This window comes from Plectrocnemia conspersa, unplaced genomic scaffold (genome assembly GCF_051122295.1).
Source record: "Plectrocnemia conspersa isolate PC_06_02 unplaced genomic scaffold, ASM5112229v1 ptg000008l, whole genome shotgun sequence".
NCBI lineage: Eukaryota > Metazoa > Arthropoda > Insecta > Trichoptera > Polycentropodidae > Plectrocnemia > Plectrocnemia conspersa.
This window is the reverse complement of record NW_028277172.1, coordinates 15,390,954-15,410,668: the sequence shown is the minus strand read 5'-3', so window position 1 is coordinate 15,410,668 and position 19,715 is coordinate 15,390,954. Positions and strand designations below refer to the sequence as shown.

Below are 19,715 nucleotides of genomic sequence, written 5' to 3'. Positions count from 1 at the left end.
GTTAATAAAAATTTTATAGGGTCGTAAATTTTCAATAAAAAGCAATAGTAAATTATTTTTATATCGTTTTATTTTCACATCACATTATATCATACAATCAACAAATTTTAAAAATAATTTCACTAAAATATACAATTTATTTACAGCCGTTTCTTGTTTTTATATTAATTCTGTAAAAACGCTAACAATAAAAGTTTAAATTAAAAATCGACAAATGACTGACGCGCGTTTTAATAATAATAATATATTATCATATAATCTATGAGGAATGAGATTTTATAATAATTTCAATAAAATTATTAAAAACAAATATATTCAAGTTTTCTAATATAAATATATAGTACCTATATATATATATATTTATGAGAGTTTGCTCGTGAGTAACAAATTAACGATCAATATTGACTTGCAGTGAGAAATTCATAATTTTATGACATAAATACAAAAAAATTTGTTCAGATTTGAGCAATCATTTATTATTTTTTTTAAAAATGTCTATTAAGTATTATAATGTTGATTGTATATCGTAAATTTGTAATAAAAAAGTTTGTACATTTGCGCAAGGCCTTTTCTTTCTTTGACACAATAAATCTATATAATGACTATAGTTAGTTTTACGTCCTTAAATATCATCATCACTTTTAGTCACCGATGTAATAAATATCGTTTAAAATTAAACAAACGCTGTACATTATACAGAAAATTTAACAATCATTTCTACAATAAAAATGGTTCTTCTGTACATATTATAATTTCTATATTTACAAGATAGTGTGTATCTACAAATCATTATACACATTTTATCTAAATTTTTTGGTCATCAATCTTTTTATACATACAAATCAAAAAATTAAGGAACATAACAAAAACATAAATGATAATTAGATAAAACGTAAACAAACATTGCAACCTGACTTTCATGCAAGGGTAAATCAAATAGTAAGGGCAATTTGCATTTCTCACTCTGACTTTTACAATCGGGAAGTCAGAGTGAATAAAACTCTCCAATTTTTAAATAAATAAATTATAATGAAGAGCATTCGAATCATCTTTTTGTTAACAATCATATAACTGCCTCGACTTCTTTTAATTTACCCTAATACTAATATTTCGTTCATGGCTTACAATCTGGAGACTCCTCGTCGGAGAGCAACGCTGAGTACACTTCGTCAATAGTCTTTCCGATGCACCAATCTTCCTCTGTATCGAAATTATCACATTGTTCGCTGGGCAAAAACACAGATTTGAGGTCACCGAGTGACTCGTGCCGAAGTCACGCAGGATTTAAGTCTCTGGATTTGAAAAACCCACGTTCGGATCGACACTCGCGTATCGTGACGGTCTGGGTGTTAACGGTTACATCTGTGATGAATACTTCGTTAGCTATCGCACTCCGAGCTAACCAAAAAGCTGCCGTGTACTTCGGAGTCGGCGGCGGTTCGGTTGCAGTGGACGTAGCAACTTCCGGAGCGGTAGGTGTGGGAGTTTCTTCTATTATGCCGGGTGGAGGATCAGCAGGCCCTGACGATTCCGGTCGAGACGCCGGCGTCTGCGTTTCAGATTCAGGCGAGTGAGGTGGCCGTCTTCCGGCTCCAGATTTGGGTGCAGCTCCATTAGGTGGACATGTTAATCCGACTCGAGGCGGAATCGGGGGTATGTTTTTAATGTGGATCGTGAGAGGAGGTGATATGGCTCTAATTTTGTGATTGTTGTGATTAATCGGAGATGGCATTTGACTCTTGAGGTCATTTAATAATGAATTTGTGTCTATTATTTCCTTCATTATGTGAGGTGGTGAAGGAGACTGAGGAGGATGAGACGAAGGCAGATGGTGTCTCCCGTTGATCTTGTGAGGGTAGTTGTTGTTGAGGAGCAGCGGCGCTTTAGGAGTAAGACCGGTGGGACTAGTGGTTATTGTGACGCCTATTTTGCCTGACTCCTTGGAGAGGACCTCGGCTTTGCGCTTAGTGCCAGCCGGGAGGATGGGCCTGTCTTCTGAGGAGGAGCTGGAAGGCGAAGGAGGGGATGGGGGTCGCCGGCGAGGCGCTCCACGACGACCACCGCCTTCGCCGCGAGTCATCACGAAGCTGTGTATGAGCCGAGCGTCCAAGATGTTCTCCTCTGGCTCCCATGTATTGTATTTAGGACTCCATCCTTTCCATTTCACATAGTATTCGACTTTGTTCTGAAAAAGACAAATATATAATTAGTAAAATATATAACAATTTTTTGAAAGTATAAGAATATCTGGATTTGAATTAGGAAATTAAATTGTTTTATGGACACTGATTTTGCATTTATATAATAAACACCAAAATTCTTGTGGAATCCATGAAGTTAGTCACATATGAGATAATGAATATTATACCAATTTTAAAGCTGAATAAATTTCTTTACCAATTATGTTCAAACATTTAAGTAAAAATAATAAAATTATTTTATTTTATATTTATAGTAGATCTACCTATATAGAATTATTGGTTTTAAACTTGGCTAAATTTATTTACCAATTATTTTAATATTGTGTAAAAAAGTTTTATACATATTAATAACTTATAATAACAACAAATTGTCTGATTTTATAAAAGAGTAATAATATTTTTTAATGGATATGTACCTATAATGGAAAGCTTGTTTTTATTGATTTTTAAATGGTTACCATAGAAGTTTTGCAATAAAATATATAAAAATATGATTATAAGGGGGGTATTTACATATCTTAATATGTAAACTAAAACGCAAAATTTGTTGTCTCCTATACAAACGCATATTGAAGAAAGACTAGTAAATGCATGGACTATCCAAAAAATTGCTCAGTTAAAACTAGTTATTTAGCTGCTAAATAATAAAATGATGAAAATATAATTGTGTAGCATAATGCATGAGAACAATGGGTAATTGAACGAGAATCGAGATGATAAGCCTTATAAAATATAATTCAGTGGACTAAAGACTTATGAATGGTTGCATCACCGCCAAAGAGATCTTATAGAATTCTAATTAAAACCATTTTAATATTGAAAGAAAATTTATATGCGTATATTAACACTTTTAACCAACGGGCCGGGTAGTATTTACCGGCTTCGTCCACTGATGTTAATCGATGGGACTGGTAGTGACTATCTTTTATGATTTCTGACGTTTAACGACGGGTCCAATAGTATCTACTTGCAAGAACTAATGCGTTTTGTGCTGCCGTCTATGAATGAATGTTTGTACTTTAAGAAAAAAAATATTTCACTGCATAATTATTTTTATTGCCCCAGCTGATTTTTCGTGTGAGGGACAGTCAAAGAACTCTTTGTATAAACAAGAGATGATAATAAATCTTGACCTTAAATTATTTTTAAAGCGTGACAGAGCTATAAGCATACGATTTTTAATCCATGGAAGACCGAATTATGACCGAATTTTTTGTTATAACTCTGTTGCGCAAAGTTCTCGTGAAACAGCGACACGCATAAAACAAAATCAATGCATTTCGTCAACTAATCATCAAAACCAGCATTTTTTATTTTTTTTTATTTATGTTGAGTTTCAAGATTGTATTTATTGTTTTTGTAAATATTTTTTTAAGCTAGAGATAAAATAAAATAGAATAAAACAAATTTTATGATATTAATTATTATCTAATGCGACCCACAGATTGAAAACCACTGATAAAATAATTTTGACATATGAACCAATACAATGCAGAACTTTCGGTAAATTTTTGTTTTTTAATTCCGTTTAATTAAAAAATTATCATATCTTTTTGTTATAACTTTGTGTTGCACAAAATTCTCGCGAAACACAGAAAAAGTGCTAAGCCTTTTAATTAAAAGCTGAAGATTTGTTTAATTAAACATAAAATGCGTTACTATTCTTATATGTAGTTTTTACTGAAAATTTTAAAAGCAAAATACTCGATAGATCCATTACATGTCAATCTATTTGTGAAATACAATCTATTTTCAATTTCGCTCAATTGAAACGAGCTGCATACTCGACAAGTAAAGCCAATTGTGTCAATTTGACAGGAGAGCTTTCACCCAATGTTCGTGACAGGGCACACCGCACGAAAGAGAGAGAAGAGAGCAAATAAGCGCAAGGGAAACTAGCAAAACGGGCGCCATTGTTGGTAAATAGGGATGTGATCGTAAAGCAGCAATAAAAATAGTAACCTAATACTTAGGTAGAAAAATCACCGTCACTTTTATAAGCGTTGCAATGGAAGCGCACACTTTCTTTTGATTGCGAAGATAGTGATTTCACCTCGCATAAATTAAATTATTAACAATATGTACCTCTCACATATGAAGTATAGAGAGGTTTTGATCTGTGGAAATTCGACATAAGTGTTACTACAATGATCGCTTACGTTTTTAGTCTTTCTTTAAGGTTTTACGAATTAATCGACGCTCACTGGTATGTTCCTAATGACGTAATACATAACGACCTTAACCCTTTGCACTCGTAATCGTTTTCGTACTAGGTATGTCGCCAGCTCGGGAAAAATGAAAAATGTTAAATTCTTTTTAAATATTAAAATTATATATGTAGAGCATAACTATGAATAAACTAATATCAAAAACGAAGAAATCAGAACAAATACTTGCATTTCTCTAAATTACATTTTTATTTTTTTTGGTTCTCTCAAGTACCATTGGTTGGCAATCCATAACAATAAATTAACACAATAGGGTGACGACCCTTTTTAAAATATTTATGGGACCGAAAAATGTTTAAACCATAAATATACACAAATAACAATATGCCGCTCGGTTTTAGGTTTAGATATATCTACCTGCGAACGAAGCCAGCTTACATCGCTCGCAGAATTACAAATTGTACGTTTTTCCATAATTAAAGAAACCCACAAGATATCTATATTTATATAAACTAATATTAGTCTCATCGCCCCATCGAAGGGCAAATGGAACGTTGCAGTTAGTGTCATATTATTTTATATATTTCTTAATTAAAAATAGACAAAACTTTTATTAATGAATAGCTGTATGGTAAATATGTATTTGTTTGTAATTTTATACGACGACGACGGTCAATTGGGCGATGGTTTATTGGGCGACAGAAATTAAAAAAAACTTGCACGCCTTGCTTTATTGTAAATATTAATAAAATATACATTAACTATTTATAGGACACCTTGAACAAAGTGGTACATGTATATACCACCAAAATTAAGGTTTATTTTTCCTATGTTTTTTTTTTAATAATGAACCTAATGTTACAAGAGCACCCGTGATAACGTACATTGGTAGGTCAGTTTACCATTCAATATAAAGTTGACTTAATTTAGAATATTGCAGCCTAAAACGACAAATAAGATATTAATTCATTTTTAAAAAATGTAAATAAAACAAAAATATGTGTCCTATAAAGGGTTAAAACGAAAAATTATATTGGAAATTCCAAAAGCTTGTTCTCACAGTAATTTATAATTCTCAAAATATAAAAAAATCGCGTAAAGGGTAAAATCTGCGATAAGCACTTATCAGCGCTAGTTCTGGGTTATTATATTTATATATAACTACCCTATCCAGTTTAAAATAGATAACGGTAAAGTATGCGATTTTTGGAAATTCCAAAAGATTGTTCTCACAGTAATTTAAAAGTCTCAAAATATAAAAAAATCGCGTAAAGGGCGAAATCCACGATAAACACTTATCAGCGATAGTTCTGTGTTATTATATTTATATATAACAATCCTATCTAATTTAAAATAGATAACTGTAAAATATGCGATTTTTGGGAATTCCAAAAGTTTGTTCTCACAGTAGTTTCCAAGGCTCAAAACATAAAAAAAATTCGCGTCCCACTATAAACATTTTTTTGGTAGGTATTTATAATAAAATTACCGACTTTAGCCTAAGTGTTTTATGATATCGAGTAACTCTCTTAAATTCTTGAATAAAAAAATCAAACTGTTTAAGTGATTAATTTTATGATTAAATATGCACAAATGATAAGTAAATATACATATACATATATCTTATGTAGGTATATTATATTTTGTTTAGACCGAATAATGTTTTCATCTTTTAATTCTTTTCTAAAAAATATTACTTATATTTTCGTATGTATTTAATTACGTTAATTATTTAATTAATTATAAGATCATGATTTGCATTACATTTATTTGTAATGCATTATTATTGTATCGCCCAAAAGACCATCGCCCGTTTGTCTGTCGCCCATTTTGAATCGCCCATTTGACTGTCGCCCAATATACGATTATACACTATCATTACAAAACATATCTTCACAATCACTATATTTAGCCATAGCACTATTTTTTCACAATAATATTTAAAAAATACCTTTACAATAACTTCACAATAAAATTACAAATAAGTAATTAAACAAAATTATCAGTCACTATATATAGTTTCACTTAGACACAAATTACGGACAACCGAGCCACTGTCGAAAACAGAATAGGTAATAAAAACGTCACCGACGCGTGTCAACCGAAAGGTGATCGCCAACTGCTGCCTTTGGGAGAAGCTACGGCAAATCTGCCGTTAAATTTAGTCATCAAAAAAACCCCGACTTATCCCGATAAATAAGCTCTCCCCGGCTTGATTCAGGTAAAAATGATATTTTTTTGATAAGGTATGACTCTTGAAACTCTTGTCTACAACACTGCAAAAACGCCATTCAAAACATGCACAGGAAATACCCAAAAATCGACGTTATATTTCATTAATTGAAACGGTGCGTCTGACGCGCCTGACGAGTAATATAGACCCAAGTACTGGTGCGTCTCACGCACCATACGAGCGGAAAGGGTTAGGATCATAAAATTGTAGTTTTTACTATAGAGGACCATTGCTTATATGTTGTGAGTTTGAATCGCAGACGAGAATAGATTTATTTATTTTTTATCATTTGAATATTATATTTATTATAGGGTTTCCTCTTGGTAAGTGATATGTTTTAAATAGCATCATAAAAAATCTCCTTAATCCAATATATTACAAAGAAGAAACAAACCACGTTACACGAAGTCGTTAGTAATGGGTAAGGATTCCAATCCCGGGTCAAAATTTTGATCCCGGGATTTCGGTATTGCAATTAGTCGATCCCGGGATCCCGGGACCAGTCCCGGGATAATTTTCATGTTATTTTATCGATAAAAATAATTTAAAATGAATAATACAATATATTTTTACATCCGTTTTTTATAACGTACAATGTATAAAGTACGTATAATTTTAGTCTTGGACTTAAAATAAAAAATAATATAATAAAAATAAAAAAGGGAAGGTCTTATATATTTATTTGAGAAGAAAAAAATGAACTTTTGACAATGTATGTACATACCTGTGTACATTCATAGACAATTAATTGAAAACATTATTTTGAATAAAACTCACGAAGTAACATCAAAGCATCAAGTGTTTTATCATTTAGCCTTGATCTGATTTTGGTTCCTAAGCAGCCTGCTGCTGAAAAAGCACGTTTAGACTCACAGCCTCAAAGATTCACAGATGACACGTGCAACTCGCGCAAGTTTGTACACGAAATATAACGATGTTGTCAATAATAATTCGATTGTGCTTGATAAATCAACCAATCCGAAAAATTCGGGATTATGTTTTATAATCCCGGGACTCATCGGGTATTGAAAATCGTTCGGGATCCCGGGATTGGAATCCCTAGTAATGGGCAATAGAATATTTCTAGAGTGCACGGAGTGAAGATTGTAAGTCAAAATAATATTTTTCGGAGTATTAAAAGCTAATGAATCATATTGAAACTAAGATATTAGTTTGGTTTAGAATGTTTAGATAATAGCATAACAATTGCCGTGGTTTATATTATTTTATGTTTTCAAAGGCAAAGGCAAACTTAGTCACACAAAATGGTTATCTTTAGAAATTTGTAGTTTCGCCTCAGTGATAATTGAGTATACGCTTTTTATGACTACTCACTATTTTACAGATGAGGAGACATAAAAAAAAGGAATTTTCATTATGGATTTATATACAATACATATGAAAAAGATAAATAAAATTGACTGGGTAAAAACACAGAGCATTTATCTATTTTGCTGTCAAGTCAAGGACAGTTAAATCGCAAGTACCTTCATTTCAGGTAGTCAGAAATGTCCTTTATCTATTCTTGGAACACGAAAGAACCTCTACTAAGAATTCTTCATAATAACATGTTCAAATAACATGATGTATTATATTACAAAAAAATGAGAACAAAACACCAACACTAATGCAAAATGACACTATCGTGATAAAACATGGCAAATCGTATTTCTATAGACAAAAATGATTTTAAAAAGGTTTGTTGTATGTGTATAACCACGTAGATACACGACCTACGCCGGTAATAACAGGTAAAGTAAATAAAAACCCTATTTACTTTTCGCACATCACTAGCACGCGTTCAAAAACCCAACCCAACCGAACTAAACCAACCACTAGTGCGAGCAGCAAAGCGACCCCACATTTTTGTACCGACGGCACAGCCCCAACGGTAAAACTATATACACGCTATTCTCACTGCACATAATTATTATTATTACTCGCAATTTTAGCTGAGTTATATATAAGATAACTCGAACAGGTCTCTATAAATCGGGTTTGAATAAAAAAAAAAATACGGATATAAAGAGTGAGTGATTGATATAAAAAAAGTTTTGCAGTACCTAGCGAAGCTCGCGGTCAGGACGTGCGGCCGCGCGGAAATCCGCCGGCCAACTGACGCACCAACGGCGAGCGACGATGCATGTGCATTAGTCGCGCGGCGCATGCGCACGGCGGCCACAGCTGGCGGCTATTCGCGCGACTCTTTTTCCCCTGTCGTTACTTACTACCTGTGCTCTGATTTTTTTCGGTGCCGGAAAGTGTTGCTCTAATCCGCTATTTAACATCATCATTGTTAATTGTTTTTTTTATGTTATGATGTCTCAACTGCAGATGCGTTAAGCCTGGTTCGGGAAATTTATGATGCGTTATCTCATAAAATCATACTGTGCATGAACAGTGCTAATTAATGTATTTATATATTTTCGTTATGGAATTTCAGTGCAATTTAAAAAATATCGGTAGCAGCTATTTATAAATATTTAAATTGAGATGGCACCACTGCTCAATCCACTATATAATTAATCTTTCTTCGGTCTTGTTAGTGTATGTAGTAAGAAAATTAAAAATTAGGCGCGCAACGCCAAATTGTTAGAAGAAACATCAAGTGTGTTAGACCGTAAAGGCAAATTCTTACGTTATTTTTACAATAACTAGTGCTTTATTTAACGAAAATATCACAGGCAATTTGGGCGAAATTTCACTCATAAACTACTGATTTGATCATATATTTCCGATAGTTGGAAACGGATATGTAATTTTCTTTTTAGCGTTGATTTGTAATATGTTAGAAAATTAAATATGTTTTGTGATGAGCAAATATAAATTCCAACGTCGCCTCTCTCAATTTGTGACATAATTTATAGTGAAAAAATGTCGTTATGATATCAAAACGGTTGAAATATCATACAGTAGCGTAGATATGGATATATACAACAAACAAGAGGAATTTTTAACCCCAATTTAAATTATCTATGAGTCAGAGGCTAGCCATTTTGGATTCGCATCACGATAAATTTTATATAATGGTTTATATAATACATCGTGGTGTATTGAGGTAGTAAATTTCAACAATTAACATGTCTCCAGCCAAAATAAGTGGACCGCGAGTAAATGTTTTTCTCTAATTTAATTGAAAATAACTTATTTGGTCCGCGATTTAGTGTAAGTTTGACACGCCTGCATATAATTCATTAGCACAAGTGGTTTGACTAAACGTCGCATTCCAAAAATCTAAACGATAAGAACTATTTTCTGTGAATGAACGGTTCGAAAGTTACGGCCTCCCGCTGAGTTTTCCATTATGTGTATACACGTGTGCGAAAATGTTGAGAGCCATTAGACATTTTGTAAAACCCTACGTAATTGCACGTATTTTCGCGGTTGAAACCTTGAATTTCTTGAAAACACACAAATCTGCATATTTTCTGTAATAGTATCAAAGCGATTTTCATTATTTTTTGACTAGAAAAATCTCATGTAATCTATCTTTCATGACTATGTGGAGGAATGTTATGTTTCATGAATATGTAGAAGAAGTAAGACATGAATTTATTTAATCTTATTACACTAAAATATAAATTATGCCATCCATGCATATTATAATTAAATATGTTATTTTTAGTTAAATACAGGTAACCCCCCGTTCATTGCGACCCCGGCGAGTGCGGATTCGTTACATCGGGACCGACAATTTAAAAAAAATATTTAATGAATAAATCACTTAGTCTTTAGGATCATTTAAAATCTCAACATGGAAGAGAAGAAGTATTTAAAGCAAGCAAAGGTTGGTTTGATCGGTTTAGAAAACGATCAAACTTGCATAACCTTAAGATGAATCGGCAAGTGCAGACGTAGAATTAGCTGAAAAGTATCCAATGGAGTTTCGTGAAATAGTAGAAAAAGGAAATTATTCACCAAATTTAATTTTTATGCGAACGAGACTAGACTTTATTGGAAACGAATGTCAATACGTACGTTAATCTCCATAGAGAAGAATGCTTCTGGATTTAAAGCATCCAAGGACCATCTATGACACAACATTTATTTATGGACCTGACTATCGAAGAGCTGCAGGAAATGGACTGCCATACGTCCCTAGAAAATGACCCTGAACCTGTCCCCGTGCGAAATTTAACTGTTAAAACCACCAAAAACGCCCTTTCTCTTCACAATCAATGCATGGAATTGTTAGAAGAGAAAGACGAAAATTACGAGCGGGTGAGTGCTGTTAAACGTGGCTGTAACGCATTACTTGCCTGTTATCGGCAAATTTTGCGCAATAAACGTAGAGACCAAACAAGGGAATCTAGACCGTAGAATCTAGCAACGTGGAACAAAATGAATAAAGTATTAATTGTTTAACGTATGCCTTTTTGTTATTATTAATGTTTATTTAATTCGAGTTTTACAATGTTTTATTCAAAAATCTCCCGTTGATCTCGGAATTTCGCTTAACGCGATTGTGTCCAAAAGGTATCCCCCGCGTTGAGCGGGGGTTTACTGTATGGTATTTAATTTAATAAATAGTTCAAAATCCTTGAACTATCATTGAAAATAAGACATTGCCTATTGATTCAGCTATAAATAACGATTTTTTCTTGGCATAAATTATATTATAGTCTTTTTACTTTTTATTAACGCAAACGGACAATTTTTTTTATTAACTTGGTTACAAATAATTTTTAGTTGATGTAAAGTAAAGGAACCTATCTCACATTTTCATAACTGGAGTTATTTTTTTACACGTTATTTTCATGGTAGCTTCCGGACCGTTTTTTCCGTGTAAAAAGAGAATCAGTTGTACAAATACTTTCGCTAAATTTTTGTTTAGGTCTAACTTATGAATGTTCTCGAAGCGGCACATTTTATGGTAGTCATGAAAAAAAATCTTCACGTTCCATATAATATGACATTCGCAAAATAAATCCATCTCACAATCGCAATTTCGTTCGTATTTCATTATTCTTCAAGCGCCGATACCAACTGTCGCGTCACGCACGAGCTGCTCGAAGCTGCTAATTCCTATAAAATCCCAGAGTCGTGCGGTCTCAATAATCACGCATTTGAGAGTCACTCTTAGACCGTTCAGCCATACGGCAACGAGGAGAGATGTTGAGAGAAGTCGGCTTGCTTCTATCTAATTAGCGATGCTGTCCACGACCGCGAGCGCCAGACTGAAGGTCGGTCTGGGCTCTTTATTTATTTATTCAAATGGCAAGAGAGCGAGATGGAGGTGGACAGATAAAGAGTGGAAGGTATTAAGCTCTGGGCGGAAAATCGCCTCTGGTAAACGTAGGCCACACGAAATAGCGAAAGATGTGTTTCGCATTGCACACATGTAGGCCTCATAATCAATTAGAATTTTAAGATGACCAACTTTGCTTCAATGTTACAAATTTTATAAATACTGATGTTTAATTAAACACAAGGATATACTTATTATGTTAATATGATCGTAAAATGTTGCTAAAAAAGTCTTTACGACTACTAAAAATCCGGCCCAAAGGCTAAGAAACTATGCGGTTCCTTTTGATGTAAGATTAACTACAATAAATTCAATATAAAGCCCCGGAATGTGTCACAGATAAATATATTAAGATAGACACAATACATAAGAAAGCTTTAGTATAGGATGCAAATATAATTTATTAATGATATAAAAGGAGGACACTCATCACGAAAATCCTATTTGTATATTATAATAAAAAGCACAAAAACAACCTAGACTTTACAATGAAAAAAAATATTCAATATTCTCCATTGCAATACATAGATTAGCAATCTCCACTTGCGTGGACATAAGAGGTAAAAAATTATGGCAATGATAACTTTATTAGTTCAGTTTAGGGTGATAAAAAGTAACCTACAAGGCGAATGCTGTACAATTTTATGTTTGTAGCTCGTTTTTGAGATGTCAAGCCAAAACAATGGCGACGACACTGTTTTATTGCTTTTAACGTAGATTTTTGATTTCTCAGAAGTGATATTTTACGCTTTCCTATTGGTCAAAATTATGTTTTAATGTATTTCGTCCAAATCTCACTTCTCAGAAGTTGTAAAACAATGTCGTTTGATTACGTTGTATTGATTACGATATCGGCATGTAAAGAAAACATCCCATTGGTGCCTCTCCATATTTATTGTAACAAAATCTAATTTATTATTTGTCTTGTATGTCAGATATGTATGATGGTCTTTGTTTAAGTCATCAGATCTACTACAGTCAAATAGTTTGGTTGCCATTTTGTTTAGTTAGTCCCTCTGTATATCGTGTATTTGTTTGTTATTTCGTCTTTTATGAATTAAATGTTCAAGTCATTATGTATAACGTCATTAGGAACATACAAGGGAGCATCGACTATCATTCGCAGAACTATGTTTTGGAACCTATGGGTGCACAGAGTTGAATCCCGTATGTCCATACTGGTTTGATATTTGATTTGTACATTAGTATCTTGTTTTCCAGTGCAATCTATGATCTTCTTCCCATCATCCAGTGCATTTTCCGAAATTGAATTCAGAGTTGTTTCCAATTATACTCCCAGGTATTTAACCTCTTTCTTGTGTTGGAACACTTGACCCTTTAGCAACACATTTGGGCAGGTATTTTTATTCAACGTGAATGTTAATGTGTTGATTTCGTCGTATTTGCTTCCATTCTCCAATATTTCATCTATTGTTCAATTCCGTTAAGGTTTCTCTGGAGGTTATCTGACGCTTTTAATAGCCATCACAGTTGTATCGTCCGCAAATGTCGCTATTGTTGCTGAACCGATCTTCGGGAGGTCAGCTGTATATATTAGGTAGATTACAGGTCCCAATACACTTTCCTATGGAGCTCTGGAGTTGATCTCTTTCAGCTCCGTGCACTCCACGTTGACTCTCACGCGAAAGTATCTACCTACTATATTTTATAGATTATGTTCGGTAGGTTTACTTTTATCTTATAGAGCAGTCCATCGTGCCAAACTTTTTAAAGGCCTGCAGTACCTTTTGCCCGCTAAATCATTTCCCGTGGCGATTTTTAAATCCAAATCTGGAGTAACTATCTGGTTTATTTGTTGTATTAGTTTTTCGAATAATTTTGACAGCGTCTATACGACGTTGTTTCTTAGAGTCGAGGAAAAGTATCGGTAACTGCAAAAAAAATCCGAGCGCCCCGCTCCCGGTAATGTATACTCAAAGTACATGTAAACATGTGTGAAAAATAATGATTTAAATTTGGATGAACATGAATATTATTACGAAATAATCATTATAATAATAATCAAAGTGGTAACTTATATTGAAATAATAGGGCTGAAAACGAGTAAATGTAATTTACATTGCAATTATTTTGTTAAAATGCAGAAATTGAATATACCTAATATTTATTCAAAAAATTATAAAATTAAAAATAGGAACGATGTACATATGACTCGATAGTCAATTGCCAAATATCTAAACAAGCGGTATTAATCATAATATCAAGGCAAAATTCTTGTACTATAATTATTAATTTTCTCAATATTCCCGTGTTTTTAATAGGATAGATTAAATACCGAAATGAGGTTACGGAGATAACTCTCAAAAGAAAATAAAATTAGTGTCTCTGATATCGCGGAGGGAAAGCGATAATTGTTTTTACGTTTGGTTACTGGGAACGGCAAATAATTTGGAGAATGATATGGCTAATAATTTATATGCAAAATGACTGATTTAGAAGTGGGTTAATCTCTTAATTTCACACAATCGAATCAGGTTACATCTAGTTTTCTATCATTGATAGGTAAAACAAGTAGTTACCTACTAACACATAGAAACAGCAAAGGCAACGCAATCAAAAAATAAACACCACAAAACCAACGAGTCCAGAAAACTGCCTTTAAAAAACAAAACAAAACCTTTATCCAGGAGTAGGGCACTAGGGGTCGCCGTCCCGAAAAGCCAATTTCGCCCACCCGCTCCCGAAAGAGAAGAGAGAGAGAGAGATATTTAAAATAGATAATGGACAACAGGCTAGGGAGGAACGTGGGGGTTGCAAGGGAAAGCCCCCGAGGCACGGCCCTAACCCTCCGATCTATAAGGAATTTATTACATATCGCGAGCTAACCCCAAATCCTCCCTCGCGAGCCAAATTCGTCGCGAAGAAAATTAAAACGAGATCTAAAATCGAGATTTTCAATAATCCTATAAGGCTTATAAAGTTTATGTAGACCACGTGACACTGAAAAATGATGATCACCGTATCTTGGAGAGAAAAAAATAACCGCCTCGGTCTTAGAATATATGCTAGTTATATAAAAGCCGTGAAAATAACACTAGGATTTTTTTATTAGAGCGTCGAGCGAATTGGGGAATAATCTAATTGTATACTTTAATTGTTTTATATTGATATAAACATATTGAGAACATTAGATCGCGTCACCTGCGTATGTCGCCACGTGGCGTCGATTCCCACGGAGACGCCGGCGCTCTATTTGCCAACTGTCTCTTTCCTTCTCTTTGTACTAAACATGTTACAGACTCTCGATGATAATGTGATTAAATCCAAATGAGACTTGTAAGCGCGACTTTTAGTACCGTTCCGATGGGAAATGACATTATGTGACGCATTGAAATTGTGCAAGAATATACAGGATATGGTATGACATGACTGTTTTCTTATTATTGTATCAATACTAAGATAAAACTGAAACATTCGATAAACTCAATAATATTAGATGCACACAATGTATTGTTTTTATATCAAGTTTTAAATGCGACTTAACAGGGAATTATTTTAAGAGATATGTGCATTTAAATAAATACTTTGTTCAATAAAACAATTTTTTGTGCATCTATGTAAAGTAAATCTTTGGATTTTTTCTTATAAAACGGATTCGTTGTAGAAAGTTATGTTCACTGTTCTAACTAAAGCTCGTTTGCACATAATCTATCCAACAGTAATGGGCAAACAATTCGTTTTTTGGAACAATTGTTTTATATATTGCGCATTTAAATTGTCTTTGTTTTAAACTATTTATATATGAATACTAGTTTGTTTATTTTCTCTTTGATTAAATTAGTTATACAATAATATATAAAAGATGATCCAACATCAGTCAAAAATAATGTTATCATGCGCCTATAGCGCTCATCATTTACTATTCAAATCCGACCTTCGTAGTTTTCAAAAAAGTAAGACCCAATGACGCCACCTGACAACAATGCGCACCAGTCACTTTTTGGGCATGTAATGATCTCTCGTGAATCACATGAAGATTTTCTTCGTCCTATATGCGGTAATTTTGCTTATTAACATACTCAGAAGGTGGAAATGTGCCTCATTTTCCTCGACAAATCAGCACCAACTTCCTGCTGCTTTAACACCCAATCTGCGTCTCTGCTTCAGATCTTGTATTATCTAATTTACAATGCTGCCAACACAGAAAACGCGAATTGGATCATCTGTAGCATATATCAATATTTATGTATATGGAGCATATTAGATAATTTCTCATTTTATTAACTTTTCAGTTAATTATTTGTAGCTTTTTTTAAGAATGATATAATCTATATATTTGTATAACATTTGTAAATATAAGTTTATTGATTTATTAAAGTATTACAATAATGTGATGCATATTTAAAAATAAAATTGGTCGTGCATGACATGATGTTTGCAAGCTGTATTAATTAGTTTATAATTAATAAAATATATGTCATTGATTTACCGACTAGTTTGGTGTCTTACTATTTTTGTGTAGCGAGACACCAGACTCTTGTATTTAAATCGTTGTAACGCATTGGGCTAACGTAGGTGGCATGATGCAATGGAAGATTTACAATAATTATAAATTGTAGTTTCCATTAATATTTAATATTCAAATCTTTAACTCAGTAATTTTTAAGTTTTTCCTTAATTTATTTATTAGGCCTACAAGATAAACTAGTGGTGACTAATATACGAAAGACCTGGGATCAAATCCCATACGGAGTAGTGTTATTCAATTTATATCGTGTCTGGGTGATCGAAATTAGTGATTATTAAATCAATAAAATTCCGAACGATAGCAAATATAAGGTTTTCTTAATCTCAGAAATGAATAATTAAAATAAAATCAAGCTAGGTCGCGCAGACATCTATTGCTGTAATAATTGTTTAGAATTAATGAAATAGATGCCCATTTCGGTCTAGTGCCTCACTAATTAGTAGTGTTGGTTGTGTTTACTGTGTCATTTTAAATATATAAATTCATGACGAACTAGTGTAGCCAATGCTTTGATATTCACGAGTGATAATAAAAACTCGATTTTTTCGACATTCTATGGTAAACATTTAAGTTGTTTATGATTCGCTATACTCAAAAGGGTATTCAAGATGTTTTGAAGTGCTTCACTTGAACTTGTTATATGCCGACGATTTGAAAATATTTAAATCTATCAGAACGATCACTCTTAATCTCTAAGATGTACCATATTTATGAATGATATGACCAATTCTTTTGATTGAGCTCTAATTTTTAATTCAGTGTTTCATAAATGTCTTCCCATTTTACCTTTCAAGATAGGTTTTAACCTCCAATGTCGTGTTTAGATTATAATTAGATATACATGGGATTCTTCAGTGTCGTAGATTTTGGCACAGTACTTTTCTCGACTAAATTCGCAGCGAAGTGCGTTTATCTGATAAGAACCCAATAGTGCAAACGTCAAACTGATTTTGCCGCCAAAAATTATATAAACAAAAAACAGCTGCTGCGGATCGGAAACGCCAATGCGGCATAATTTAGCAAAAAAAAACGCTCCACGTCCAATTGGGGTGGGACACAATAGGGTCGGCGCTTAAACACACGCGCATACCTTTCTTAGTCTCTTCTTGATTATCTTCTCGGCGGCGTACACCCTGTCGCCGGCCATCCCGAGCTCCATGCTTCCCGCAATTTTGACGAATCAACACCCCCTACCCCAGCAGCGAGACATATCCGATTCGAATTTGGCGCCAAACACCGCGTGAAACGACAATGCGTTCAACTGCAACGACAGCCGGCGCGGCACTGGCGTGACGTATTACCCCCACCGCTTCGAGCAGTTCGGAGCTTCGCCGACAGAGTGCGCGAGTGCAGCAATTGCCTCTGAAACGTGAAACATTTGAATATTAAAAAAAAAATATGAATCGAAGTACAGAACCGAGCATCGATCGAGTGGTGAGCGTCATTTCGTATGGCTCGCATGTTATTTTGCGCAATTTAGAGCACTACGGGACGCTCCGTTCGCCTCCCGCCGATAATAGACTCGTCCGGCACTAGAGGGAGATGGGCGATCATGCACAATGCGCGCGAGCGAGACGGAAGACAACCCCGCGCGCGGCGCTGCGTTGCCACACTTATACGCGAGTAGCCTGAAAGCGATCGAATCGAATGCAAAATAAATCGATAAAAACCTGTATATAGTTAATCCAAGGTCCGATATTGAGGTTAGGGCACTCGCGATGCTTGTGTTCGATTTGAGCGAAAATTCGGCACAGAGTAAACGTCCGTCACACGACACCGGCGCGTCGAGACTGAGTCCCCCCGGCGGTGAATCGCATCAAGCGCTGCGGATCGGAAGTGGGGGTAAGCGATTAGCGATTGGTCCGTCGGCGCCCCCGCGTCCCGTTTGGCCAATCGGAGGCAAGGCGCTGCCCCCTCGCTCCCTTTGGCAACGTCGCCGGCGCCGGGTCGAAGGCCCCTCGCACGGAGCGTCTCTTTTTACGTTTTTCATTATTATGTGACCCCTCCGCGGCGATCGAATTACATTACATGCCTACTGCGCGCCGCTTTCTTTTTTTTATGTCGCCGCCGCGGTGCAAACACGCAGATCGGCGGCCATGTGCAATTCGAGGCGAATTGCGTAGTTGAGCGTCGATCGGAAAAACAAACATGTCCGCCGATCGATCTATCGGATATTATGCATCTAGAGATGGGTGTGTAATTTTATATTATTACACAAATTCTATGCTATCATCTGAATTAAAAAACTAAGACAGCTTGTATAAACATACAGGAAAAACTAAAGCATATTACCTTTAAAAACTAAGGCTAGAGTTGAGAGATTAGCATTTAAAAAAATTTCGATCTTTAGAAAACATTGCACAAGAAATGACAAGAAAAATATAATATACGAAAAGATATGGATCTCATAAGTCTAAGATAAGGTGACCAGATTTTGAAAATATCAAAGAAGGACACTAAAAATAAAAAGGTCATATTGTAAATTTTTGTTCGAGGAAGACATTATCTAAGAGAATACAGCAATAATGCCTGCTTCATTATTGATTCCCGTTGATGAAGTGGCTGTATTCTAACGTATAAGTATATAATATTATATATACACCGAGAAAAAGTTGAATTGGGAATTAGTACTAATAAATTTACGCCCAAAATGGCCGTCAATAATAGAAGCATATTGTCTACGAATATGTTGGCCTTGAACCCAGAGCGGACTGGGCAATCCTCCATGCCAGTGCTTCCCAAACATTTTGGCGGACCAGTAGAAAATTTTCCTAAGCACCAGCTTCCGCTACTAATTTTTTTTATATGACTTGAAATTTATTTAAATGCATGATTAGCCATCTCAAAATGTCCAATATAAGATTTGTTGGTTAAAGCTGTTCTAAATCTTAAGTAATACACTAGTAATTCTTATCTTTTTTATGGGATTTAATTAATTACATTAATTATAACTTGATTCTTAATAAACCAAATTATATATTTATAGTTTTTAAAAATCATATTTTAATCAAGTTAAACTTGTTAGTATTAAAATAATTATAGCTAACAGTGATTTGAAGGTAAAGATGAACCAATTAGAACCCATATACATACTGTTCTCGTACTTAATCTTTCAATTTTACAGGCATATGACTCAAAAATAAAATTACGTGCTAGGAAACATTGTGAATGCTCCGCAGTATGTTCGCGATAAAGACATTCATCATGACCTAGGTGTCGAAGACGTCGCCAATGCTATAAAAAGTTTTACTGCTAAGCATAAAACGAGGCTCTAATAGCATGTCAACATCGAGGCAGTAAACTCTTCAATATGGACAACTTGAAAATACGGCTGAAGAGGACTAAGCCATTCGTACTGGTCTAGTTATTATTACTG

General features: G+C 34.3%; 1 protein-coding gene and 1 long non-coding RNA gene across 5 annotated transcripts in view; both read right to left on the bottom strand.

Annotated features, from left to right (window-relative positions):
* Positions 1-19,715, bottom strand: part of LOC148233103 (uncharacterized) — a 247,369-nt gene that overhangs the window by 47,331 nt on the left and 180,323 nt on the right. The window lies entirely within an intron of this gene.
* On the bottom strand, positions 451-18,131 carry Pc (chromodomain protein polycomb). Of its 2 annotated transcripts, XM_088190526.1 has the most exons (3): positions 18,010-18,131; positions 17,430-17,701; positions 451-2,185 (listed from the first exon to the last, which is right to left on the bottom strand). In XM_088190526.1, the coding sequence occupies exons 2-3, from the start codon at positions 17,496-17,498 to the stop codon at positions 1,274-1,276; spliced, it is 981 nt and encodes a 326-aa protein (XP_088046652.1). In that variant the 5' UTR covers positions 17,499-17,701; positions 18,010-18,131; the 3' UTR covers positions 451-1,273. The 2 variants fall into 2 exon arrangements, with proteins under 2 accessions (XP_088046652.1, XP_088046653.1); XM_088190527.1 differs by lacking the exons at positions 17,430-17,701; positions 18,010-18,131 and adding an exon at positions 8,666-8,801.